General features: G+C 47.0%; 2 protein-coding genes across 9 annotated transcripts in view; both read left to right on the forward strand.

Moving 5' to 3' along the window:
* The window catches only part of glra3 (glycine receptor, alpha 3), a 59,806-nt gene extending 49,856 nt beyond the window's left edge, over positions 1 to 9,950 (forward strand). For 2 of the 8 annotated variants that reach the window (XM_082535627.1, XM_082535628.1), the window contains exons 9-10: positions 991 to 1,119; positions 2,919 to 9,950. In XM_082535627.1, the coding sequence (XP_082391753.1) occupies positions 991 to 1,119; positions 2,919 to 3,245 (456 nt within the window). In that variant the 3' untranslated portion in view covers positions 3,246 to 9,950. The remainder of the gene's footprint in view (positions 1 to 990; positions 1,120 to 2,918) is intronic. The other 6 variants (XR_014277136.1, XR_014277137.1, XR_014277138.1 and 3 more) reach the window with 6 other exon arrangements.
* Positions 9,951 to 10,095: 145 nt separating this feature from the next.
* hpgd (15-hydroxyprostaglandin dehydrogenase) lies at positions 10,096 to 25,540 on the forward strand. The gene is made up of 7 exons (XM_082535687.1): positions 10,096 to 10,323; positions 10,714 to 10,837; positions 13,726 to 13,832; positions 18,165 to 18,261; positions 21,928 to 22,004; positions 22,093 to 22,256; positions 24,986 to 25,540. Exons 1-7 carry the CDS (start codon positions 10,231 to 10,233, stop codon positions 25,107 to 25,109), a joined length of 786 nt encoding a protein of 261 aa, XP_082391813.1. The 5' UTR covers positions 10,096 to 10,230; the 3' UTR covers positions 25,110 to 25,540.
* Positions 25,541 to 27,079: the final 1,539 nt, after the last annotated feature.

Consider the following 27,079-nt stretch of genomic DNA (forward strand, 5'->3'; position numbering starts at 1 on the left):
AAATCATTCATCGTGGGAATTTTCAGCCTCGTCCGATGTTTAGAGTTCAGGAAAACTAAGGAAAACTTTGACTCGCTGCATCCAGGAAAAAATCTCTTCCAACTTCTGTTATTTAAATTTTTCATATATCTGTGCAGAAGTCATGAGTACACTTTTGGCCCATCCCAGGGTGGAAAAATCCCTGAAAGATTTCAGGATAAAAGTCTGGATTAGCTTTAGACGTGTGTCACGTATAAACCTGCACACACATCTCGTTTGTTTCTATGGAAACACTTTTGAAATGTGCTAACTCGTTATTTTTATTCTTATTAGAATTTATAGAAAGACAGAGATATGTGGGAGCATGTCAGAAATGGATTTATCACTTCCATCTGACGTTTGAGCTTCCAGCTCAGCGTGGAGCGCCAGGTCGGATTGGAGCTGGGCCGGAGAGGGAGGAGGAAGTGGTGGAGGAATCGGTGCTTCTCGCTCCGCATGTTTGAGTCATCTCGCTGTATCGGTGCATGACGCAGCATGTAACCGCATCAGTGTGATGATTCTGTGTTTCTGCAGCCATCCAACCCGGATGAGCCTGAGCTCGGTGCGTGATCACGACCTCGGCGGGCTGGAAGATCAGCATTCAGTCAACTCGCCAACACAAACGTGTCACTGACACGTCCTGATGAAAGCACAGACGCTGAGCCTGTGGGTCTGAAGACTGAATGTGAACAGAGACCTGCAGACACACTAAGTTTACTGTTTAACACAATGAAATAAAAACAAACACACGGAAACAATTTTGGAAAAGAAAACACATAAAAAATCATTTTACGGTCGATTTAGCTCATAGACAGCGTCTGATGCAAATCCATCAGCGTTCCTATCTGTGCGTCTGTGCAAGCAGCTGAACGTTTCCCTGCGTTGACTGAACGGCTGAGCGGCCCAGCCTGCTCTTTTTCTTTTGTTCTTCCTTTTGCTTTCTGTTGACGTGTGCATGCTGTCGGTCGGTAGATCAGTGGAGGTGCCGTTGATCCAGAGGAGCTAGCCGAGTCCCTTCGTCGTATTAACACTGACGACGGCCTCAAAGCGGCAGAGCCTCTGTACGGATCTATGACCAACATCTACACCAGCAACCACGGGGTAATGCCACGCTGCATGTGTGTGTGTCTGTGCGCATGTTTCTCTTGCAGGAGCTCCTCCTCCATCAGTCTGACACTTTTCACACAGCAGCTTCATAAATAAGACAGGATGTGTTGAAGGAGTAAAATGGTGACACGAACATAAACGTATTTCTCTGATGTGTGCGAGTCGTGACTGTTTCTGTGGTTTTTAATGACATATTTCCAGATGAGTGCACATCTGGATCAGGACAGTTTGAGTGAGCATGTAAAACTTCAGCTGAGCTTAACTGTGCTCAGAAATGTCTTCAGCTTACAGAGTATGTGTCGGTTTGTCCAGACAAACACGCGGCCGCTCAGTGATGATGAACAGCTGGAGGCTGGGACATTGTCTCCCACCGGCCGCCTGCAGAGCGGCCTGACTGTGTGGACAGTCTGAGGATGCTGTAAGCTGACAGGAAGTCTGTGAGCCAAAGAACAAAAATCACAGGACGCCAGCACAGACTCTGACATCACTGTTTATACACAGGCATGGTTTTTAAATGATGATGTCACTCATTAAGGGAACAAAGGTATCCACACCTGCCTGTCCTGAGTGTAACCTGATACCTGCTGTTTGTCTCACTGGAGGGTTTCCAGCATCAAAGCATCTGAGTCTGGTTTAAGTCCAGACTTTGACTCGGACGCTCCAGAACCTTTATTTTGTCCCTTTGAGCCAATCAGAGGCGGAGCTGCTGGTTCCTGCGTGGTTAGTCTGATGCACACGTGACTCAAAGCTTCAGAAAGTTCAGCTTCTGTCTCGTCAGCCCTCAGAATATTATCCTCCAGATGTTTGTTGGCAGATGTGCGACGAGACTTTGTGATCTTCTTGGTCAGCAGTGGTTTCTGCTTGGACTCTCCCATCTTTGCCCCGCCTCTTTCTTACCGTTGAGTCGTGACCTCTGACCCTAGCTGAGCTTAATAGATGTTGTTCTGGGCTCTTCTGTGACCTCCTGGATGAGTCGGCGATGGTTTTCCAGGCTCTCAGCGTGGGTCGCTGGAGTCCCACAGCCTTAGAAATGTCTCCGTCACCCTCTCAGGCTGATGATGTCACTGACTTTGCTCCTCAGCTGCTTCTTGAGATCGTGGCGTGCTGCCGTTTGAGATCTTTCAGTCTGCTTCAGTTGGTCTTCGTCTATTTTAGTGATGGCAGCAGGCCTGGCAGTAATCAGACCTCGTGATTTTTCACGCAGGGCAGGAAGGTTTGGATACATACAGCTGTTTACTGATGGCTGACATCTCTCTGCACATTTAACTGAAACCGCAGCTGTAACACCTGAACTAATCTTTAGATTATTTTTGTGAATCAATGGCTCCCAAAAACATCTTCATCCTTATTATGATCTCATATACAAACATTTCTCGGCTCAGTGTCGTCACATTTCTGCCTAAAATTTGATTCAAAAGCACGCGGCAGGTGTAAAGATACCTTTTGTAATTTCCTCAGCAGAGTTTAACTAAAGCTTTCACCACCAGGGGGCAGAGTTTAAACTCTGAGCTAAACTCTTAATGACTCGTTGCACTGCTGGTTTCTCTTTAACGCCTCACAGCTGGTGTTTGTCTGTAGGTCAGCTTCAGAAGGTTTTAAACAGGAACGTAGAGAAAGTAGCTCCGAGCACCAACCCGAGGAAATCTGAATTCATTTGCTTCTTCGTTTTTGTGCTTCGGTCAGGTGTGGTGCCTCGCTCAGAGGCCAAACCGGTGAACAGATTCACAAATAATCCGTGACCCCCTACCCCTTCCTCCCCTTGCTCCTCCTCTTCCTCCTCGTCTCTCCAACAGGAAGGGGGGGCACATGAGAGCAGGCTGACCCCTGCTGCCGCCGTGACCTCCACCCCGAGTAACAGCAAGGAGTCGAAGGCCAGCGCCAACAACGCCGTGAGTGCACTGAACACGCCGGGAGCCACGGCGCAGAACGCTACCCAGAATGCACCTGCAGCAGCCAGTGGGGGTAAAAGCATGGAGGAGATGAGGAAGCTGTTCATCGACCGAGCCAAAAAGATTGACACTGTGTCGAGGGCCGGCTTCCCGCTGGCCTTCCTCTTCTTCAACATATTCTACTGGGTCCTGTACAAGATACTGCGGCACGAGGACGTGCATAAGCAGTAGAGACAAAGGACGAGAGATTATTCAGACGCAGGCGCACGAACATCTGCATTTCGTTTTCCATGAACCCCAGAGAGCCAATCAGGATGATCTTTGTCATGAAGGATGGATAAACTGGATCTCTGCCTGAAAACCACAGAAAACTTTTTTAAAGGTTCATGTAGTTAAAAATAATCTTCTGATAGTCTTTGATACCAAGTCTGTGATGTTGAAATTAAAAATGTTGTTGAAGAGTGCGTGGCAGACGTGACGGAGCAGCAGACAGGGCGCCACGTGTCGGGATTACGTCCTCCACGTGGAATTCATTCTTTTCCAGTCTGATAATATTTTAGTGGTGGAAAATCTGACCTGCCAAAGACAAAGTGGGGGATTTCAGTTAACTGAAACCAGCTCGATCAATAGCGTGAAGGATAATGTGACTCACGGCCAGCTGGGCTGAACGTCTCAACCACACGTAAGTGCGAGAAACTGCAGTTCCTCTAATGGCCACTAGAGGGCGGCGCCAAAAGTGAGTCAGCGCCTGTAGACTCGTAGACCATCTGGTCTCTGTAGCTGATTTCACCATTTGTAACAACTCTATCCATTTAAACTGTAAGGCTTCGCATTATGAGGGGCGTGGCCTCGTGATAAACAGGTGGGTGGAGACACAGGCAGTGTATCAGTCAGCACAGTGGTCTTGAGTTTGAAGCACAGCCTGCAGCTTCACTTCCAGGTCTGCTGTGTTGTGTATAACAGGTGTGAGGATTCGATTTCCCTGAGAGGCCCAGACGCTGATGCAGTCTCAGCGATCACAGGTCTGCGTAAAACTTCTGGAAGCTTAAAAGTATTTAGAAAAATAACCAGTAAAAAGACAAGTGTGTAGATATCCTGTGTGCTGTGGACGTATCTCATCAGCATACTAATGTAAAAGTCTGAAAAAGCCGGATTCCCAGACTGAAATGCGGCAGGCGGCGTGCAGCTGAGCTCGGGCTCCGGGTGGAGAAGTGCAGCTTAGATCTGTCTGTCTCTGCTACAGTTAAAGCCTCCGTCGCTCCACCGCAGTCTGAAGTCTGAAAAGTGTGAGCTCGTCTGTTTAATCCTCTGAAACAATACTGGTTCAGACAAAGACTGCACATAAAAGACAGACAAAGACACTGTACCATAGTCCTGAGTTTTCTGTGAGTTTTAGTATTGTGTCTGTTCTCGTGACAGATCTGTTTCAGATCAGCTCAGGCTGACCTGATCTGAAACCGCCTGGAAAGAAGTGAAAGCCACAAACCTGAGAAGGACTCTGATGTCAAAGCCTTATTTACCGTTCTGGCTGCCAAAGGGGAAGCGATTACATGAGCTAGCCTGGTTAGCAGACTGCATGTAAGGGTGTGGCAAAACAAAGTGTCATCCAAGTAAAAACCTTGAATTTCGCTCACCAGATACGACTCCAAGTGCAGTGACCTCACAGCAGCCATGTTATTGGTCACATGATGTCATGGCTCCAAAAGGCTCCGAAAGCACAAACACGGTCCAGAGGTCCAGTTCAGGTGAAGCTAGCAGCCGCCTGTGTCGCCATCCACCTGCTGCAGAGGCGGGAGTCTATCGGGGCTGGCTCACTGCCTCTAGTGGACGTCAGAGGAACTGCAGCGCTGGTTTCATCTTTCAGCTGAAGATCAAAACACTTGAGCCGCCCAGTTCAGGTTTCCTCTCCGTTTAAAGTGACGCTTGCAAAAGAAAGAACAGCCAAACAAAAGCTGTGCATCTTTGCAGCTTTCTGTCACTCAGCATCATGGGATCTGTGTGAGTCAGGTTCGATGCACCCATTGTGAGAGTTGTCCTTTCTGCACTGATTTCCTCCCTGACACGCTGACAACGCCCTGATGTTTCATTACAGATGTGTCATACATGCTTACACGACCCACACACTCAAACCTCACTGCGTATGTCGGGAGTGGCCGTCCCACGCTGCGGCGGCGGCGGCGCACAGTTACACTGGAAGCTCACACTCACTCCCTTTAAGAACATGCGAGCAGCTAGACCCAGGTTCATCACATTTCCAGTCTTCATTTTCATTTTTTGTGCGACAGAGTTTTGACATTTGAAATTCATTTGGAGAAAGTGTGAGGTGCAGTCAGTCGCTTCAGCTTTGTGACTTTAGTTCAGGTCTGAAACGCAGCGATTCTCTGCTTTGCTTGTTTTTGGGATGAATTACTGCTGGCTTACGTCACTTTGACCGTTCACGGACTTTCTTTGGAATTTTGTTGTGTTTTCTAGGAAGCAGTGTGGTAACTTTAATTACTTTCAGCTGCTGACATGAGCAGTGAGGGGGGAGCTGCAGCATTCAGTCATCTCCTTTTATATCCTGCAGTCATTTGGCACGTTTAGCCAGTTTCCTAATAATGAAACCTCATTTTCTGCACAAAGTTCACTGACACTGTGTCACAGTGATGTAATCGCTGCAGCAGCGCAGGGAGAAGGCTCCAGGTTTGAGGACTCTGCAACGAGGTGAGGAGGCGAGATTAACCAAACGTTGTTCAGGTGTCTTCTGTTCAACAGGACTCGGGTAGTCGTGGTCAGCCTGTTCCAGCTGTGATGCCAGTTTAGCCCTTTTATTTGTTTTTGAGAAATCTTTGTTTGTTTAAAGCGAACAGAATGTGATGGCGGCACAGTCGCACGCTGCTCTCCTCTGTGCTGTGTGCAGCACTCCTGTTGAACCAGCTTCACGCTCAGGCCACGTTTGTCCAAACTGTTTCCTGGAAGGATGTTCAGTTAGCTTAACACGACGCCGTCGCTGCGTTATTTACATCAGTGTTTCCCTCCCAGAAATATTTGCATAGTTGTGATGAAAACAGCCGGCCGTCTGCAGCTGTGTGCAGACTCTGCATCACATCCTGACTGTGCACGTTTGCGTCATGTCTCTCATTTCTGTGCTCGTGTCCATCGTCTTAGTCCACAGTCAGATGTGCTGATTACTGCTTGGTATAGCGTTAGGACACAGTCGGTGTGGAAATCTACTTGTTTTGATGATGTCCCAGTTGCGTTGCTGCTTTATGTGCTTTGATTTTGTGTTTTTGGTCAATTTTATGCAGCATGTGTTTCAATCAGCTGATTTTCAGAGAGTGAAATAAGTTCAGATTTAGCAGCTCAGGTTCAGAGTCGGCCTGGAAAGAAAGGCTGTGGCACAGGGAGATGACACTGTGACGTAACAGGTGTGTAATCTATTACATCATCTTTACTTTTTGTATTGGAGATTATGGTAAATGGCCTGCATTTGTATAGCGCTTTACTCAGTCCCTAAGGACCCCAAAGCGCTCCACACTACATCCAGCCATCCACACATTCACACACTGGTGATGGCAGCTACATTGTAGCCACAGCCGCCCTGGGCCGCACTGACAGATGACTGATGTATCGGAATTTCAGGAGCGGGACCACGCCTCCAAACACGCTTCTCCGGCTGTCACCTATATCGGTTCCCCCAGTTCTGCAAGCCGATCATTCTCGTTTACATGCCCCTCCCTCCTTGTTCTCCACTCTTTAGCTTCTTCACTTCTATTTCGTCCACGGGGATCCGCCCGGGAGCCTTCGCCAGTCCCCTTCGAGGCCTTCCCCAAACCGCAGCTCAATTCATGTCAAAGCATCACTTTTACCTGCTAAAACGCTACCAAACTTACATGAGGACGTGGGCCCAGCTGTGAAAGATAATTCGTTACATCATCCATTACATTAACTTAAAGCGGCCTCGTCTGTTCTGTTAAAAAGACCATGTTTAGCTACATGTCACAGCCTGTATAGAAAAGATGGATTTTGTAACACTGCCAAATGTTTTTAGAGCCAGAAGTCACCGTACTTACAGGAGAAAGTTATTAGCTAATGCTAGCCAGCCTGGTTAGCAGTCTGCATCCACAGGCAACAAATACCAGCTGATCACTAAAATCACATTAAAAACCTGGAATTTCACTCAGTAAAACTGACTTGTTGGACAGTAACCTCACAGCTGACATTTGATGGTCAGATAATCATTAAAACAGCACAAACACTGTCCAGAGGTCAGTTCAGGTGAAGCCTAGCAGACAGCTAGCAGCTAAAGCCGCCTGTGTCCTCGGCCTATCAGGAGGAGAACGTGTTTCTGCGGACTCACTGCTGGAGCCTCTGCTGGACGTTAGAGGAACTGCAGCCTGTGTAGATGTTTACTTCTGTTGGAGCAGTCGGTCACATGTCCGTCACTCTGGATGAGTTTACAGCACTGTTTTCACTCTGTGACACACACACACACACTGTACATTTGTGTTGTCGGTCCGAGGTTATTCATTTCTTTGAAACACAAATAAGGTTTAAAATCTTTAAACGTTCATATCGATGTGTATCTGGATCTGTGTGCTTTGTTCTTTTTGCTTCTGTTTTATGGGCCGAGCGGCTCATACAGACTGTCTGAATCCAGCTCGGCTCTGGAGCCCCGAGGTCCCTCGCTGCATCTGGATACGAAGAAAATAATTTCACAGCCATTAATTTTGCATCTGTTGTGTTTGTATTTCTACTTGCGCTGTGGTGAACGTGTCAATTTGTGGACATAAAGTTGTCGAGCTGTGTGCGTACTGCGACTCTTTGTTCACTGCACTGTAAAAACAAAGCCGACTGCCATCACGTCAGAGCCGCTTCGGGTCTGACAGGTTTTATTTAATCACCGCATCCTTGTAGTCGTTGAACATCCGTCAAACATTCCTTCTACATTCCAGTTCAGAGCGCGCACACACACACACACACACGTTTTTGTAAAATAAGCTGTGCATATTTTACATGAAACTCTCTCAGACTAAAATAAACTTGGGAGCCACTTCTTAACAACGATGGTCTGCTGTTTCTTGTTTCTAGTAACCGTAAGAGACAAACGTGCTTTCTGCACGTCGCAAAGAGGAACTCAGATGGACCGCGCTCCGGTTTTAAAAGGTTAAAGTTCTTCACGAGGGCTCTGCAGCACCTGTAGCTCAAAAAGCCTCAAAAGACTTTAAGATCCAGAGACGATCAATCAGAGCCCAGAGCGTCTGCGATTATAATCAGTCAGAAATTTCATAAAATAATCTCAGAATTACTCGATTTATTATTTTTGTCTCACACTTTGTCTTTTACATGCTCCCCTTTAAATGTTCTCTCTCGTGTTTCGCCTACTTTAGTGTGTTTATACCACCTCACTGTTATCTGATAACGAAGGCTAACTTTAGTCCACTATTGGATACGATTAGAGAAGCTCTATAGGGATATATGCTCGTTAGACAGGAGTCCATTGAGATGAATGGTCCCCAAAGAGGATGATTCCTGTCCACTCGAATAATAACTGAAGGTTTAGTTCTTCCTTTTGGAATTCGTGAGGACTGGATCTTGTGGATATTATGAGCTCATTGCTCTTTTAGACATACCTGTATGGAAACATAAGACCTCCTCAGTTTGGGTTCATATTGAATCATCAGTGTGTCTGAAATGTGAAGCCGACTGGAGAACGAGGAGCTACTGGACTTTCATCAAGCTGAGCAAAAGCTTTAAGATATCTCGAAATGTCTCTGCAACAGTGTCGACGTCTCTGACATTAACAAAGCAGATCTTTGTTGTACAGACAGACCGGGGCGAAGGATTTGGGAGGACTTCAACTATCTGGGAAAAAACAACAGTTTAAAATCCTGCACAGACTTCGTCTGTGACACAGTCGCCCTGATTCAAAGCTTAAGCTTTGTTCACCTCCATTAAGGAGGAGCTACATACTAACATGTATACACGCATCGTTGTTATTATTGTTTATGTCGTGTTGTTGCTGATTCCTTGTATTACTGTGCATGTACTGTTGTATTTGTAAGTGCATACACAGACTTAACTCGCTTCACTTTAGCTTTATCACTACAACACAAATGATTTCCTAAAGGTGCATTAATATCTCCCGTTTCTGCTGTCGCCACCTGCTGGCCACCAACAAGAATGCAGGTTTAGGAGAGCAGAGCAGGAGGAACATGTGTCCATCTTTATTATCCAGTTTGTGCACAGCGACCTCACTTCCTGTGATGTTTGCCGTCCGGTCCAGGCTGGCCTCACCTGGCACACAAAATATTGCCTCTGCTGCTGTTTCAGGTCCTCGGAGATCCTAGAAATCTAAAGAGCGCCTGCTGAACACGCTGCAGATCATCTCCAGATCCAAGAATGAAGGAAGGATGTACAATAAGAAGGTCAAAGGAAGAGAGCGTGTACAGGAAGTCAGAGGAACGGAAGCGTAGCGATGTTCCTCGATCTAAAGTGTGCAGAATATAAATAGTGAAGTTCATGAAGATACAACAGCTTTTCCTTTCCTCATGTGTCTTTATTATTTTTAAAGAATAGAAGGAAAACACACTGGAGCGGGTGGTATTTTCACATATTTGGTCATTATCAGCTGCTGGTTCCCATTCAGTGTGAGAGTGGACGTGCAGAGACCTGAAGCTCGCTGTAACGTATCCCCGAGCTGCGCTGCCGCTGTTGTGTAACGCCACTTAAGCCTCGCAGGAGAAAAACCAACGGTGAGGAAGAACAATGAGAGACTGACAGCTCTTTAAAGAAGCTGCTGTCTGAGGTTTTGTCTCTGACATGTCCTGAAATGCAGACTTTATATAAACAGCAACACATTTCAGGAGCTCAGGTGTGCTGATCAAACAGGAGGAGGGGAGGAGAAGAAAGGGCGTGGAGGAGGAGCCGGGAGGGCAGGTACAACAAGTTGGATTAAACCTGTAATTATTATTCTACGGAGTTTACTTAACCTCTCCCTCTCTCGCTCTCTCACACACATGCAGTGTTTGTATAGACTGATAAGGCGAGGGGGGAGGGGGGGAGGAGGAGGAGGGGAAAACAGCTTAGCCAAAAGAATAAAAACAGAGCGGTGAGAAAACATGTGATTGAGTTGGAGAGAGAGCAGAAAGGTGCAGGAAGACGCAGAGCAGGAGAGGAAGAGAAGAACAGTCACCGAGAGAAGAAGAAGGAGGAAGAGTGCAGCTGTACTGGGAGCATGTCTCTGAATGGGAAGGTGGCTCTGGTGACGGGGGGTGCTCAGGGCATCGGCAGAGCTGTGGTCCAGTCACTGCTGCAGAGCTCAGCCAAGGTCGGTACTGCTGCAACTTTTGCTTGCAGCTTTTAGTTTCCTTCGATCTGTTGTGTTTTTCATCTTTTCACCTCAAAAGCTTTTTTTCTTCACTGTTTGACTTGTTTTTTTAACAGGAGCAGGGTTTCAAAGGTGAGTCTGTGGTTAATCCAGGTTAATCTGTAATGAAATCATTGTGAAAGACTCGCTTCTCTGCAGCAGCACGGGCGTTTCAGAGAGATCAGTCATTTCTCGGAACTTCCTTTGCCATCTGTTTAAGTAAATGAATGTTTGTTTCCGTCTGAGCTGCACAGTTGTGAAACCACAGGACTAATATAGTCTGCTGAGCAAAGTAAGTGTTGCACTGTAACCAAAGTGCTGCAGAGTCCATCTCAAAGTTCTGTTCTGCAGGTGGCCATGGTGGACCTGAACAAGGACCTCGGTGAGGAGTGCAAGGCCCAGCTGGACGCCGAGTTCGGAGAAGGAAACTGCACGTTCATTGAGTGCGATGTGGCCAACGGAGATGCGCTGCGAGGTAATTATGCCGTGCCGTAAGACGCGAGAAAAGAGCTGACGTCACTCTCGTCAAAGCTTTCAGTGTGTCAGTGCGTTTGGCAGCTGTTCAGTTAATTGTGTAATGCAAACGCAGCGCACCGCCGAGCCTTGGACAACGAGGAAGCGGGCTAATTTAATTTATCACAAACCTGTCACCGAGGTCAAACAGAGCTCCGAGTTTTCTCGCCGCTCCCAGAGTCCCGCTCAAACTCAGCCTGTCCTGTGTTTGATTTACAACCACATGACCTTTTATTTTTCTCCAGTTACCTTCTCCTTTTCTGCTGCTCTGCCGGCGCTGTTGTGTGCTAGTGTGTGTGTGGGGGGGGCGTGCCTGGGTGAGAAAAAGGAGAAGCCGAGTATTTAAGTGTGTGTAAGTGAAAAAGTGTGTCACAGAGTGAGAGAGGAACAAAGATTCATTGTCTGACACTGAAAAAGTCTATCCCTGCAGGCAAACGGCTGTGGAATGCTGTTTGCTGTAGCTCCTGTGTGTGTGTGTCTGTGTGTGTGTGGGGTAAGGTGAGATTTACCATGTTTAAATGCACTCATGCATCTTTGCAGCTGTGCGGTTAACAGCTCTGTTTTGTGTCTCTGCATCTTCAGCACTAATTGCGAGGTGTCCAGGTGAGGAATGCGGAAGACACGCAGGTTTAACCCTCTCTGGTTTTTCCCTCGGGGTCTGTTTCTGCTGTTGCTGTTAGCGTAACCAATCGTGCGCGCCCACATGCAGAGATAAACCGGCTGCTGGCGGCTGATTGCGTAACAGCATGATGTATGTGCCCCTCAGTCACAGCGTGTGCGTTCGGCCGACACGTCTGACAAGTTATTTGGGTGTAAACCCCGCGGTGTCAGGATTCCTGCTCTTTGCTGAACCTGTAACTGAAACACACACAAGCTTTTCACACGTAAAGTAAAGTGAGTCCTCTCGAAGACTGCAGTGTGTAGTTACATTTCAGGAAGTAGTCAGGCCACTGACACTTCTTGTGGTGAACTTTAAACATTTTTACAAACTGATCTCTACCTGCTGCTCATGACATCACAGCCAACTGGAAATGTGGACGAGTTTTCCAGCTGGAGGTTGTTTGTTTTGGCTTGGAGTCTGGCTCTGGTCCTGAGACTGACTTCCTCCTCAGCATTTCACTTTTAATTCAGTTTCATTGCCTCGAAGTACTTTTTATTGTACAGTAATACACAACACCAACGGCTGCTGCTACCCCAGACAACCCGGTCCTTGGACACCCCGAGGTAGAAGAGGTCAGCACAGAGGTCAGCTGGGGGGTGCTTAATGTCAAACCTAGTATGCTTGATACCAAAACAAAACCAGCACATGTAGGTAGACCCAGAATGGAGGATACATATCTCATGTGGGCGATCTGGAAAGTTTATCTTGGTCAGCTCCATGATGATTGGCCCCTCTTGGTCAGCTCCATGATGATTGGCCCCTCTTGGTCAGCTCCATGATGATTGGCCCCTCTTGGTCAGGTCCATGACGATTGGCCCCTCTTGGTCATCTCCATGACGATTGGCCCCTCTTGGTCATCTCCATGACGATTGGCTCTTCTTGGTCATCTCCATGACGATTGGCCCTTCTTGGTCATCTCCATGACGATTGGCTCTTCTTGGTCATCTCCATGACGATTGGCCCCTCTTGGTCAGCTCCATGACGATTGGCCCCTCTTGGTCAGCTCCATGACGATTGGCCCCTCTTGGTCAGCTCCATGATGATTGGCCCCTCTTGGTCAGCTCCATGACGATTGGCCCCTCTTGGTCAGCTCCATGATGATTGGCCCCTCTTGGTCAGGTCCATGACGATTGGCCCCTCTTGGTCAGCTCCATGACGATTGGCCCCTCTTGGTCAGGTCCATGACGATTGGCTCTTCTTGGTCATCTCCATGACGATTGGCTCTTCTTGGTCATCTCCATGACGATTGGCCCTTCTTGGTCATCTCCATGACGATTGGCTCTTCTTGGTCATCTCCATGACGATTGGCCCCTCTTGGTCAGCTCCATGACGATTGGCCCCTCTTGGTCAGCTCCATGACGATTGGCCCCTCTTGGTCAGCTCCATGATGATTGGCCCCTCTTGGTCAGCTCCATGACGATTGGCCCCTCTTGGTCAGCTCCATGACGATTGGCTCTTCTTGGTCATCTCCATGACGATTGGCCCCTCTTGGTCAGGTCCATGACGATTGGCTCTTCTTGGTCATCTCCATGACAATTGGCTCTTCTTGGTCATCTCCATGACGATTGGCCCTTCTTGGTCAGCTCCATGACGATTGGCTCTTCTTGGTCATCTCCATGACGATTGGCCCCTCTTGGTCAGCTCCATGACGATTGGCCCCTCTTGGTCAGCTCCATGACGATTGGCCCCTCTTGGTCAGGTCCATGTCGATTGGCCCCTCTTGGTCAGCTCCATGATGATTGGCCCCTCTTGGTCAGCTCCATGACGATTGGCCCCTCTTGGTCAGCTCCATGATGATTGGCCCCTCTTGGTCAGCTCCATGATGATTGGCCCCTCTTGGTCAGCTCCATGACGATTGGCCCCTCTTGGTCAGCTCCATGACGATTGGCCTTTCTTGCTTGATGATCAGCATCAGTTCGGCTGAACAGCCAGACAGCGAGGGTCCGGACACTTCCAGAGTTCTTGGTAGTAGCTCGGATAAGTTTGGCGTGTTGAGAACGATGAAGCAGATTAAAGTGTAAACTACATGGTGCTACGATGGTAATGAGGCTCTGTTATAACAGCGAGTGCAGTCTTAATGAGTGAAACCCTGTTTACATTCTGATGGGAGCTTGTCATTGATGTTTTTAGAAGTTCCTGTATTAGCGTCTGAAATCACCCCATTTTGATTTCTTGTCTCTGTGGAACAGACACCTTCCAGAACACCGTGGACCAATTTGGCCATCTGGACATCGTCATCAACAACGCCGGCATCACCAACGAAAAGGACTGGGAGAAGACCATCCAAGTGAACCTGGTGAGATGGCAAACCAAAATAACACGCATGCTGCCTTAATGCATGAACGCTAGATCAGACTGATGCCCCGGGGGTGGTGCATCAGAGGAAGCTTAGCATGCCCATGATATCTTTCCCCATCAGCACCTCACTGATGCTCACCTGATGGAGGTGCAGCATCTGACCAATCGCAAACATGCATTTTACAAAGGATGATAAATCTGTAAGATAATTGAAGCAGAAACATTTGCAGCTTTATCTCTTTTTGTGCTTTGAGGAAAAACCTGAGGAAGCCTAATCAGAAGTATTATTATGTGCAGCACTTTGTGATTCTGTCTAGAAAGGTGCTATATAAATAAAAAGAATTTATTTATTTATTAAAGTAGCATAGAGCTTTTCCTTTCAGATCGCAACTCAGAGGATCCAGAGCACACCGCTCTTTTAGATCCTCAGCTCTTCCTGAACTGTGCAGGTTTTCCAGGCCATGTGGAATAAGGAATGTCGGGTGTAACCTAACACTCAAAGAAGGCAGGGAGTCAAAACATTTTTCAAAGTTAGATTGGAATGTGATCCAGATAGAGCCACAGGTCACAACACAAAAGTTTATCCTGTGGCAGCAACTCACTTGAAAATAGTACAAATGTTGCGTGTAGTCGGGGAATGTCAGCCTGTCAGAAGGTGAACGGTTGGATTCTTCTCATGGTGGCGACGAGGCTCCCAAAACTGCAGGTCCTCATCGATCCATGCGTATACATACAGAAACTGAAAGCGGTGACTAAAGTACTATCAGCCTCATCTTCTGACATTTTGTCTTATTATAAATTCAGCCCCACGCTAACCCGCTGACATCACATCCTGTGTTGTCCACCTTCATTCTGTGTCAGTGCCAACAGGGGGCGACACCGGCACTTGCTGAATAGATGGCGGAAATGACTTTCCTGATAAGTTCATTGGCTTAGCCAGTCGTTTCTAGTTTGGCTGGTAAAAATAACACTCTGTCTGCGGCTGTTGTTGGTCACCTGTCACAAATACCTGCTCTGTTCACCTTTGACCTCTGTGTTACAGCACGGAGAACCTCCAGCTCTCCATCTAATAGAAAGTAACGACAGCTCAGGTTTAAAGTGAAAAAGGACATGAAAATAGTTCAATCGAGATACTTCAGCTCAGTTTGAAGATCCGGACCAGTTAGATTACTTCAGCTGCTTGTGACTTCACACCAAGCCACAGTGGAAAAACACGAGCTGCGCGTCTTACCGTGGATCTTTCCTGCTGTATAAATAAACATGAGTTTTCCTTATTTTCAGTCACGTATCTCTGCTCCAGCAGTGAAGGCTCATGTTAAACATGACCATACTTCAGATAATAAGGTCAGTGTACAAGTCCTCTCTGTGAGCCAAAGCTCGGGCTGCAGACTGCTCTAAACCCTCGGTTTCACAGCTCGTCTTCCTGTTAGCTCTAAATATGTTTCAATAACAACAGCTGAATTGAACTGCATGATGTCACAGAGAGGGAATATCCTAATATGGTCTTCTCAGGCGAATGGCTGAAATCTGGGCCACAGAAGCTCTACATACTTGCTTTTCAAACGTTTGTTTATGATGGGCAGCCAATAAGTGAAAAGTTGGCTTAAAGACAGGTTGGCCTTTAAGGGGAGGGGCTAAAGCAGCTTGTTTTAAACTGAGGCACTCATACGGGGCCCAGTACAGGACTTATCAACTGTATTTGAGTCTGACAGTGGACGGTGATATGGGACTGACACAGTACAAGCACAAGAGGGACTAAAAAAAGCCTCTTTCTTGCTAACAGCACAGCTGGTCGACGATGGGATCCACCATCGAGACTCTGTAAAGTGTGGCCCGCAGAGAGACCTGATCTCTTCTCACAACATACCACTGTGACTCATTGTTCCTGAATTGGCTCCCGTTCACATCAGCTGTTGGAGTCAGACTCCATCCAAGTTCCAGTTCGAGGATACTTTCCTCCACTTAGTTGCATATTTGGGATGTTTTAAGTTTTCAGATGTGAACTTTCGACTCCAACAGAACTGTATGAAACGCAAATGTGGGACTTAAGATGTGATGGATGTGCATTTATGGAGTGCGGCATGTTACGTAAAGGCCCTTGCTGTGATAGCAAAATAAAAGTCTGCCCATACAGTCAGTGATGCTTTGGCACTGGTAGCACTGGTAGCACTGGACCGGGAGCTGCAGAAAGGGAAATGTGTTGCAGTGGTTTTTATCACATCTGTCTGACAGTGTGTTCATGCAAACGAGGCGTCTTCTTAAAAACAAAGTTAGTCATGGACTTCCTGAGACTGATACTTTTTACATTATTCAACTCAACTTTATTTACACAGCAAATCACAACAGCAGTCGCCTCAAGGCACTTTGTATTGTAAGGTCGACCCTACAATAATAGATACAGAGAAAAAGCCCAACAGTCATATGAGCAGCACTTTGGCGACAGTGGGAAGGAAAAACTCCCTTTTAACAGGAAGAAACCTCCAGCAGAACCAGGCTCAGGGAGGGGCGGGGCCATCTGCTGTGATTGGTTGGGGTGAGAGAAGGAAGACAGGATAAAGACATGTTTTCCTTAGAAAATATTATTATAAAGCACTACATATGTATTCATTGCTATGCAGATGATGCCCACCTATATGTATCTATGAACGCTTGAGCAGGAAATGAATCAAACTACTCAGATTATGATTCGAATTCATATAACTTTATTAATCCCAGAGTTCACAGCCGACCCAGCCTACGCTCTCACAGCCCACTGTCTTTAAACTCTGATTTCAAGAGCGGAGTCAAAGCAGAGGTCAGGAAAAAATTCGATGAATAAAAAGAACAAAATAGATTAACAGCGTGCTCAGAGGGAGCGTTTCTGTACTGCTGCGCCTTAAACTGACGGTGATGTTTGATTCTGTGTTGAGCTGAGTTCCTCATCGACGATCGTTGTGTGTCTGGCAGGTCTGTCTGAGCCCGTCTTTGTGTTGTGGTTCCTGTCAGCCCGTCATACATGCTTTAATCAGTCACAGCCTGATACTCGGATAAGAGCTGATACACTGCTAACCACTTTAAAGGTGCGCTGTCTCACGCTGTCAGTATCACTTCTCTTTCTTAAGCAAACTTCAGATCTGTCAGACCATTTTCATTCCAACACTGACATCAGCTAAACCAAAGCAAAAGTTTAATTCATTAAAAAGTTTTCCATCTTTGTTTTCTTGACTCTCGGGTAAGTTCACACCTGGTGCCCCAAAGAGCTGTTTGTCTTTGGAGTCGGGTCCATTTATGCAGCCCTGCTGGTCTCAGACTGGGGGAGTGTTTGTGTGCACGGCCGGGTGTTGCCTCCTACACGACTCTGTTAGGAGCACATGAGTTTGGTATATTCAGCAGGTCATTGCTGGAGAGGAGACCAGGTGAACACTTCACCTGTGCTCTGAGTCCTGATGCTGCTGGGTGAGTCACCTGACTGCTCACCAAGTGTCTGTGGGCAAGAAACAATCTGCTTTTGTCATGGTCCTGGGTCGTTGACCCAGCGTTTTGTGTTTTGTGATTATTTCCCTCTGTTCTAGTTATTCTGTGTCCTCCCCCCTTGTGTCCGGTTCGGGTTCTAGATTTCCTGTTTTGTTCTGAAAGTCTGTGTCTGTTGTCATTGTGTTCAGCTTGTGTCCTCCAGTCATCATGTGTATTCAGATCAGCTGTTCTTCCCTCCTGTGTGCGATTACCCGATTACCTTGTGTGTGTATATATAGTGGGTGTCGGTCTGTGTTTCTTGGTATCCTGGTCTGCGTCTCTCTGCTCCGCTCTCCGTTTTGTAAGATTTCAGGTTTGCTCTTTAGTTTCTCCCAGTTTAGGTTTCCGTTTGTAATTACTCATGCTTCATTGCCTGTTTTTGCCACTGCCACCGTGTAAATAAACTTCACTCGTATCATCAGTTTACTGCATTTTGGGTCCTCCTTTTCCTCCACTCCACACAGCTCACTCCGCCAGCCGTGACAGCTTTCTTTTATTTGTTGTTGTTTGTTGTCCCTCAGTGCTTCATGACTCCATGCCCAAACACTTTTAACCCAGTCTTCATCCAGACCCCCTCCTGCCCCCTGTTTTGGGGGCCTATAACATGACAGTAATAATGTGACACTAACTGGAGCTTCAATAACCGCATCATTTCTGTTGCTGTGTCAGCTGTTCTGCCAGATATGTGAGCTAAAGAAACAATTCTTTGCAGTCAGTGAAGAGTGAGAAGCTCGTCTTTAAAGCGTGTTATCAGTGGGTTCACGCATGTTTAACTTCCTCATCACGAGCGCATGCCTCAGTTTACAGCTGTGAACACTCGTCTTATCTTTGTCTGCAGACCTCGGTCATCAAGGGAACCTACTTGGCTCTGGAGCACATGAGCAAAGAGAACGGCAAGCAAGGAGGCACCATTATCAATGTATCCTCTATGGCAGGTAACACGCACACGTGCAGAAACATGTATTATTAAAACAACAGACACTCTGCCAGGCTTTCAGATTTCATACAGCGATTTTTGTTCAGGGATGTTAAAGTTCGCCAAAGATTACACGACAGTTGTGTCCATAAGGCCACGGCGGCGTGTGACTGCGCTTCGCCTGAGTCGCTGCTGCTGCTGCGGCGAGCTGCCAGTGGCTCTGAGAAAGAGGCGCCCCCACTCATCACCCTCCAAAATCAGCTGACTAATGTTCCCAGTGCAAATACAACAATCAGCTTTTTCTTCCTGTTCATTTCAAAGGGCAGAGGGCAGCGAGTCAAAGGTCAGCAGAAAGCTCAGCTCAGTCTGACCTCATCACAAGGACGTTTTCTGCAGCGGCACACCCGGGCGCGCTTCCTGTCTGTCAGCTTTTCTGCTTCTATTTTGTGCTGCGAGCTGAGCTGAACGCTGCGCTCGCCGCTGTGTCTGTGAACCTTCTTCACTGTGCATGAACCCTGCAGCTCTTTAGAGACCTGCAGCTTAAAAACACGACAGCGGGGCGTCAGCACTGACCTCGTCACATACTTGGAAGCAAAATGGTGCCCTTCCTGAGTAACAGCAGATATGAATGAGTGATATGAGCTCTAGGAGTGGACCAGCTGGGAGCACCTGGCTCTCCGCTGACTTTCTCCTTTCAGAAAATGTGGCTGTGAGAAATCTGTCCTCGCTGGAGGCCTGGCTCATGGAAACATTCCTCTTCTTCCTTGGATGTGGGTGTTGTGTTAGAAACACATGAAACAAAAAGCAGCTATGACAGGTTGGCAGATATCCACCAGGGCTGTGGATCGCTCCGTCATGGAAAAGTTCATTCTCCTCCAACATCTTCTCTCCATCACAGTCCAACACAACAAAGACGAGTCCCGAGCTCTGCTGGTGTTTTATTGTCCTCATGCTGCTCTTTAAAGGCCTGCGAGAGCCGTGATCTTCCTCTACAACATCCCACGCAGAGCTCCGAGGAAGCTGCGTTTTCTGTGGGATTAGCGCCGTTTATGAGACCAGAACACTTCGGGATGTCCCCTCATGCAACGGCAACGTGCTTCATTGGAGCAAATAAACTCCACGTAGGCGATGATTAGATGAGACAGATTATAGTGAGTTCCTGTGTGGTTAGATTACACACAGACACACACACTCCTCATTATGTTGCAGTGACTCGTATCTGCTGTCCCGCTGCAGGCTGCAGATCCAGGGTTGACCCTTCCTTCGTTGTTTTCGCGGCCTCGGGTCTGGGCAGAGGTCTTCGAGCAGGTGTTAGGTTCCAGGTCAAAGGTCGCACTGCTCTGTGCCGTAAAAATATTTGTGTTTCACAAAGATTCTGAGTGATGTTCCTGTGGGAGAGCTCCCAGCTACAGATCGGCTGACAGTTATTAGAACTTCACGTCACGCCCAGGCAGTGTGACACAAAGCTCAGCAAAGCCAGGATATCTTCTCTGTGGTCGCACGACGGTGGTCATCAACCCGATAAAGAGAAGAGAAGATAACCTTTATTAGTCCCACGCGTGGGAAATTTGTTTTGTTACAGCAGTGGACAGTTGTATAGAGAAAGAACACTGGAATAATATATCTATGAGACATTGTAAAATGGTAAATGGCCTGTATTTATATAGCGCTTTACTAGTCCCTAAGGACCCCAAAGCGCTTTACATATCCAGTCATCCACCCATTCACACACACATTCACACACAGGTGATGGCAGCTACATTGTAGCCACAGCCACCCTGGGGCGCACTGACAGAGGCGAGGCTGCCGGACACTGGCGCCACCGGGCCCTCATTGTACACAATAGAATAGAATAAAATAAAATACTGTATACAATAGGATAAAAATAGAAGACAAATGCTATATACAATATGAGTATAATACAACGATGGCAGGAAGAGTTTTGCGCTTAGTATTATTGCATATGTGTGGATGTGTGTGTTTGTTCAGTTAAAGTCTTTATTATGGAGTCTGACAGCAGTGGGGAGGAAAGACCTGCGAAATCTCTCCGTCCCACACCGTGGGTGCCGCAGTCTCCCACTGAAGGAGCTGCTCAGTGCTGTCACAGTCTGCTGCATGGGGTGGGAGATGTTGTCCAACAGGGATGACAGCTTAGCCGCCGTTCTCCTGTCACTCACCACCTCCACTGGGTCCAGAGGGCATCCTAGAACAGAGCTGGCCCTTCGGATCACCCTGTTCAGTCTCTTCCTGTCCCCAGCAGAGATGCTGCTGCCCCAGCAGACCACACCGTAAAAGATGGCTGAGGCCACCACAGAGTCATAGAAGGTCTTCAGGAGTGGGCCCTCCACCCCAAACGACCTGAGTCTCCGCAGCAGGTACAGCCTGCTCTGCCCTTTCCTGTAGAGGGCGTCTGAGTTATGAGTCCAGTCCAGTCTGTTGTTCAGATGAACACCAAGGTACCTGTAGCTGTCCACAGCCTCAATGTCCATACCTTGGATGTTCAGTGGTTGCAGTGGAGAATGCTTGTGCCTGCGGAAGTCTACCACCAGCTCCTTGGTTTTACTGGCGTTGATCTGGAGGTAGTTCAGCTGGCACCAGTCCACAAAGTCCTGAGTCAGTCCTCTGTACTCCTTGTCGTCCCCATCAGTGATGAGGCCGACTATTGCAGAGTCATCAGAGAACTTCTGCAGGAAGCACTGGGTGGAATTGTGGGAGAAGTCTGCAGTGTAGATGGTGAAGAGGAACGGAGCCAGAACCGTTCCCTGTGGGGCCCCCGTACTGCAGACGACCCTGTCCGACACACAGCCCTGAGCCCCGAGGCCGACGCTGTCGATGTCATTTCCTGTTTTTATCCTGGTTTCTCAGAGTTGAGGAGATGAACCATCCCCGGGTCATGTGACACTGGTCCAGCTGTGATGTGTGTGGATTACAGATGATCCGTTTGGTCAATAACAAAGTATTTTTCTATCGGCTTTGTTCAGAAACATATCTGATTAATGTGGAGCCGCTCAGACGATTCTCAGGCACGTTTTCATCGTCTGTGCTTCACGTCAGAATTTAATCTGTGTTTGTTTTAATCATGCATCATGATGTCGATCTAGCACAGCTCAGCCTGCACTAACAGCAGACATGTGGTAATCATTTCACCCTCATCCCACTGGTGATAACATCAGTGTGTGTGTGTGTGTGTGTGTGTGTGCGTGCGTGCGTGCGTGTGTGTGTGTGCGTGCGTGTGTGTGTGTGCGCGTGTGTGTGTGTGTGTGTGCGTGTGTGTGTGTGTGTGTGTGTGCGTGTGTGTGTGTGTGTGTGTGTGCGTGCGTGCGTGCGTGTGTGTGTGTGTGTGTGTGTTGTTCATTTGGATGTGGTCACATGACATTTGTGCAGCCAGGTCGCCGGTCGTTGTCTTTGTTGTTCTCGCCAACGCACTGTGAGGACAAAGTGAAGGAAATGTGTATTTATTATGAAAGCCTTCACGGAGCTGAAACAGCAGCGAGTCACGCGGTGACTGTTTCATCAAAGACAGGATGCTCGGACGGGTCTCTGAGTCGGGTTTAATCCCAGTAAACCCGGATCAGCTGAGCCTGCGGCGTTTAAAACGAGGTGCACCTGCAGCAGCTGTGTTTGGCCTGCATGTTACAAACTGTGATAACATCGTGTTTTTCCCTCTGGGTCTTTCCTTTTTCAGCCTTCATGCATTCCCCTCACCAGCCCGTCTACACGGCCACTAAACATGGAGTCATTGGCTTCACCAGAGCGATGGCGGTAAGACGCACACACATTAGCGAAAGCGCAGCACGAAGCCTTTCGGGATGAGAGGGCCGCTCAGCAGCTTGTTCTCGTGTCGCTGCAGGACGCGGCCATTCAGGGCGACTACGGCGTTCGCATCCACGCGCTGTGTCCGGCCTTCGTCGACACGCCCCTGCTGCAGTCGGTGGAAGACGAGGACAACATGGGCAAGTTCGTCAAGTTCAAGGACGACTTCAAACGGAGCATGAGCAAGTTTGGAGTTCTACAGTAAGTCCATGTGCCAGTCAGCAGCAACGATCACCAAAACTGATGCAAACGTGTTTATTAAGGTGCCTGTTTAAAGCCTCGTGTGGACGATAGAGGAACTGCAGTTTTTGGCACATCAGCGTTAGCTCCAAAGTTTGGCGCTTGTTGCTGCTGCAGTGTTTCATGTGTGTTTTAAACCTCCTGCAGATGAACGTTGGCACATTGCAGTCCGATCTGGTCTCACCTCAGTTGTCTGTGCTACAGCAGCAGCTGGTGTCAGCTGAGTGTGCTCAGGGAGCTCAGAGGTCTGGGTGAGGACGCGACATTCAGCTTCATATGAATGAAGCTGGACGAGTGAGAGACCTGCTGCTCAGCACGGATCAGATCTGTTCTTAACTCCGCTTTAAACCCGTCTCTGCTCTGATTGCATCACTGCTGTTTGAAAGACTTCTTCTCTTTCAGGAAACCCGATGAAGCGTTTGGAGCGGTTCAGTCCAGCTGTGAGAGACGCTGAACAGTGTCCACACTGTGCAGAGAGCACGCTGTGTGCAGTTTGCTCAACGCTGTGAAAGCTCTGCAGGAGGGAATCATTTAGTGTCAGAGGAAATTGAGTCCAGATGACTTCCTGAACACATGTGGATATATGCATCTGTACATCCACTGACTCGCTGAAAGAGGGCAGAACAGCAGCTGTAGTGTTTTTAGGGAATGTGGTGTTTACTTGTGTTAGTCACTCTGTAAAAACTCAACCTGCCTTTGGAGACAACAGTAAATCCCCATGATGTAAATCGTTATATTTTAGTTCAAAGTTACGGTGAGTTTAGTTTGAGTAAAAGCTTTCTCAGTGACTTCTGAAAGGCTGAACTCTGGAAACAAAGGAAACGGCCAACAGGGATCCACAGTCCTCCACGATGTTACACAGTTGCCTAAATAAGGATTCAGACTCCTGACTGAGGTTCTCCTTCCTCAGATTAAGATTTGGAAGCGTTTATAGTTTAGACTAATGTCAGTTTGAGGATAAATATGATGTGATGGTGGCACTGAAGTGGCTGCAGTGGGTTTGAGATGAGAGTCGTCTGTAGTCGGTGTTGACATTTGAATCAAGAATGTTCTTAATTTGACTTAAATCATGGAGATAAGTAACGGGAGGATAGTTTGTTAGGGTAACCCGCTGGGTCGGCCTTTATGTTCAGGCGAGTTCAAATATTTGAATCAAGTTGTTATGGTTACAGTTGTTTGCTGAGTCACATTTAAATCCAGTTAAGAATTATTTGAATTAAGTGGTTGAGACAGGATGATCCAGTAGGTTCAGCAAGTTTAAAGAGCTCATTGAAATCAGTTGTTTGGATTAGTTTGGATTCTATTCTGGGAGCCAAGATAATCCATCGATTTAGCTTCAAATCCAGTTTTAAAGCTAGGAAAAAGTTCAGTTTTATTTATATAGCCCCAATCCAGGTCTTTATGTCTTTAAGACATTCCTGCAGTTTAAGGCTACGTCCACACGTACACGGGTATTTTTGAAAACGGAGATTTTCCGTTTTCGTTTTAAAAAATAATCCCGTCCACACATAAAGGCAGAAATGAAGGAAAACGCTGCTATGAACATGCCAAAGCAGCAGGTGGCGCTAGATTCCTAACCGTGCAGAAATGTTGGCCAATCAGAAGTCTAGAAGCCTCGGTGGGAAAAAGTAAACAAAGCTGGGGCATAGAAGCAGAACCGAGTCGTATGTGTGGACGGACAGTAACTGTGTGTATATATGTAAGCATTTAAACACTGCAGAGAGTAGAATGAACAGTAACAGTAACAGTATTGTAGAAATTCATTTCACTGAAACAATAACGTGGCGCACAGTGTGACGTCAAAAAAGGCGCACACCTTTGACGCTGCGTTTTCTGCGTTTTCTCCGTTTTTCTCGTCCACATGTAAACGCAAAAACTGAGTTTTCAAAAATATCCACCCTGGCCGGAGTTTTTAAAAATCTCCATTTTCAGTGACGAAAGGTGCAAACGCATAGAAAAATCTGCGTTTTCAAAAATACCCGGGTACGTGTGGACGTAGCCTAACTCATTGGTGTGTGTTATCTGGCTTCATGGACAGATAGAGCTGGGTGTCATCAGCATAGCAGTGTAAATGTATGCTATGTCTTCTAATGATGCTGCCTAAGGGAAGCATGTATAATGTAAACAGAATTGGTCCTAGCACTGAACCCTGTGGAACTCCATAATTAACCTCAGTGTGTGAAGAGGACTCTCCATTTACATGCACAAATTGTATATTTTTACCTTATTTTACACGTTGCTGTAGATCAGGGGTGTCAAACTCAAATACACAGTGGGCCAAAATTCAAAACAGGAACAAAGTCGCGGGCTAACGTTAATATTTATTGAAAAAAAAATCTTCCTCCAGATATAAGAATGAATCTTTTCTTATGGACTCAAATAAGTTTTGCTGGAAAAGTGAATATGGAACAAGCAAAGCTTAATACTAAACAATATATATATTAGCTGTATAATACCAGTAGGCCAGCTCTAATAGTAATTTGGTATGGCTTCGTGGGCCAAATGTAATTAGGCTGCGGGCCAAATTTGGCCCGCGGGCCAGAGTTTGACACCTATGCTGTAGATAATGATGTGTCTGTGGGATGACTTGTTTCTCTAATGGTTAAAATTTAATTTGTGAAGAAAGTCATGAAGTCGTAATTTGTGATGCAAAAACAACAGCGTGTGTTTTTCTTCTTGTTGACCTGCAGGCCGTCGCTGATAGCAGAGGGCATGATGAGGCTGATCACGGACACCAGTCTGCACGGAGCGGTGATGAAGATCACCTGCTCCAAGGGAATCCATTTCCACACCTATGAGCCCATGTCGGCCTGAGCTCCACACTCAGGACTCACATGCTGAAGGAAAGATGCGGCGCTCTAACCCGTCTGACTGCAGCTCACCAGAGACGCTCGGGACGACACGTGGACGCTGCAGGAGCTTCAGTCAGAACTGCGTCTGTTTGGATTCGAATCTTTTTTATTTAATAATCATCTGCATAACATGAAAACAGTGATCATACAAACAATATCCAGCAAGCCAAAGTTACAGATGAGTTTTTTCGTTTTTAGCTAATTGTTTGTGCGTCACAGGAAACGCTGGACCGTCACTGTGGTCCACCTCAGAGATGACGGCTTCTTTGATTAGTGTTATTTAAAGAACTGTAACAGTTACTCTTTTATAGCTGGTTTATGTGACATGTAAACACAAATAAATCAATAAATATGGAGTTTTGATAACCTAAACAATAATTGTATGCTAACATTTGTAGTTTCACAATGTCTGTTTATTTTCCGTGTTTTAATATTTATTCACAGCCAATACATGGTACACGAGGAGTGAGGTCACAGTATGCACATCACCCATTGGTTTGTAAAATCCAGTTTTTAGACTGCAAGCTAGCTTGGTTAGCAAAGCGTGTACATGGACTGTAAGGATTAAAGACGCCTTGCCACCCTAACTTCTTGAACGTGGAACTGCTGGGGCAAGAAGTTTGCATAATTAGGGGCGTGGCCTCTTTGACGGAACAGGCCGATGGCCGCACAGGCGGCTGTAGCTGCTAGCTGTCTGCTAGCTTCACCTTTGCTAACTGGAGTCCCTGAACAGAGACCTGTGAACCGTTGTTGGAGCCTTTTGGAGCATTTTTAATGTCATCATGTGAGGTTACTGTAGTAACAGACTGTCCAAGAAGGCGGAGCTCCAGGTTTAGTGCCTGCACTAATTAGCATAAGGTCACCTCTAAGATGGCGTGAGCCAAAAACCGGCATTAAGTCTGCACACAGTGGGTAATTTCAAAGTTGTTGCTTCCATCTTTATCCATAGTATAGGAAAGTGTGTGGAAATGCTTAGTAGTCTTTGATATTCTTCATATCAAATATTACGCTTCCAACTCAGTCTCCCATTTAAACACAATAACGGCGGCGGTACCCTAAAATTATTCCTCCTGCAGATGTGTTTCCTGGACTTGAGCTGGTTTTTATTCTGATCATCTTCTTGTGTGGCTGGAGGAACATATTTGATACTCATCACTGTGTCAGTCCAATACAGAAAAACGACTGTGGCAGCAGCATGCAGCAACTTTATTTGTACAGCGCAATCCTTTGTGTGTCTTTATCTCCTCTGAACTGTGGGTTGGGACACAGCGTCAGTCAGCCTTAGCCCTGTTTTCACTGTTGACATTCCTCATAAATCCTTGGCCAATTGAATCCTTTCACCGTGGTGAAAATGTTGGCTTTTTCCCAAACTGGGCGCTCTCCAAGAACCCGTGTGTGGTTTGCATGAAGTCACAGGTTGTCATGAAGAGACGGGTATAAACAAAGAGGTTCAGTGAGGCTGATCTCACAGCTGCTGTGCTGAAGTTTCCCTGTGAATGAATCCACAAAGACATGAAATGATTTGTGGTTATGATCGTTGTCTTTTCCTGGTCTGGCTCTCCAGTTATCGTTCTACAGTCTTTGGTCTGTAGAACGATTGGTCCCCGACGTTTAAGTCTGCTTTCTTCTGACTGGCTGCCCCTCACAGAAATTTGAACAGAAAGTGGGTGGAGCTTGTCTTCTTACAATGACAGTATCAGGGAGTGTACCCAGGCAAACTGAGAAACCAAGTGTTCAGAGCAGTTTGCAGCCTGAGCTCAGGAGTAATGTTAGCACAGTGCTCCCTCGCTATATTGCGGTTCATCTTTTGCGGCTGTCGCAATTTTGCATGCTTTATTTTTTTTTTACAGCCCATTGTGTTCTGCATCCTGATTGGCTGTAAATCGTTGTCAATCAATCCTGTGCCGTGTCTCGTGTACAGTACAGAATGTG

This window comes from Aulonocara stuartgranti (genome assembly GCF_965226115.1).
Source record: "Aulonocara stuartgranti genome assembly, chromosome: 6".
NCBI classification, from domain to species: domain Eukaryota; kingdom Metazoa; phylum Chordata; class Actinopteri; order Cichliformes; family Cichlidae; genus Aulonocara; species Aulonocara stuartgranti.

Coding starts and splice junctions, on each gene's coding strand:
- hpgd (XM_082535687.1), top strand. CDS start 10,231: ATGTCTCTGAATGGGAAGGTGGCTCTGGTGACGGGGGGTGCTCAGGGC. Junction 22,005..22,092: donor GCTTCACCAGAGCGATGGCG/GTAAGACGCACA, acceptor GTGTCGCTGCAG/GACGCGGCCATTCAGGGCGA. Junction 22,257..24,985: donor AGCAAGTTTGGAGTTCTACA/GTAAGTCCATGT, acceptor GTTGACCTGCAG/GCCGTCGCTGATAGCAGAGG.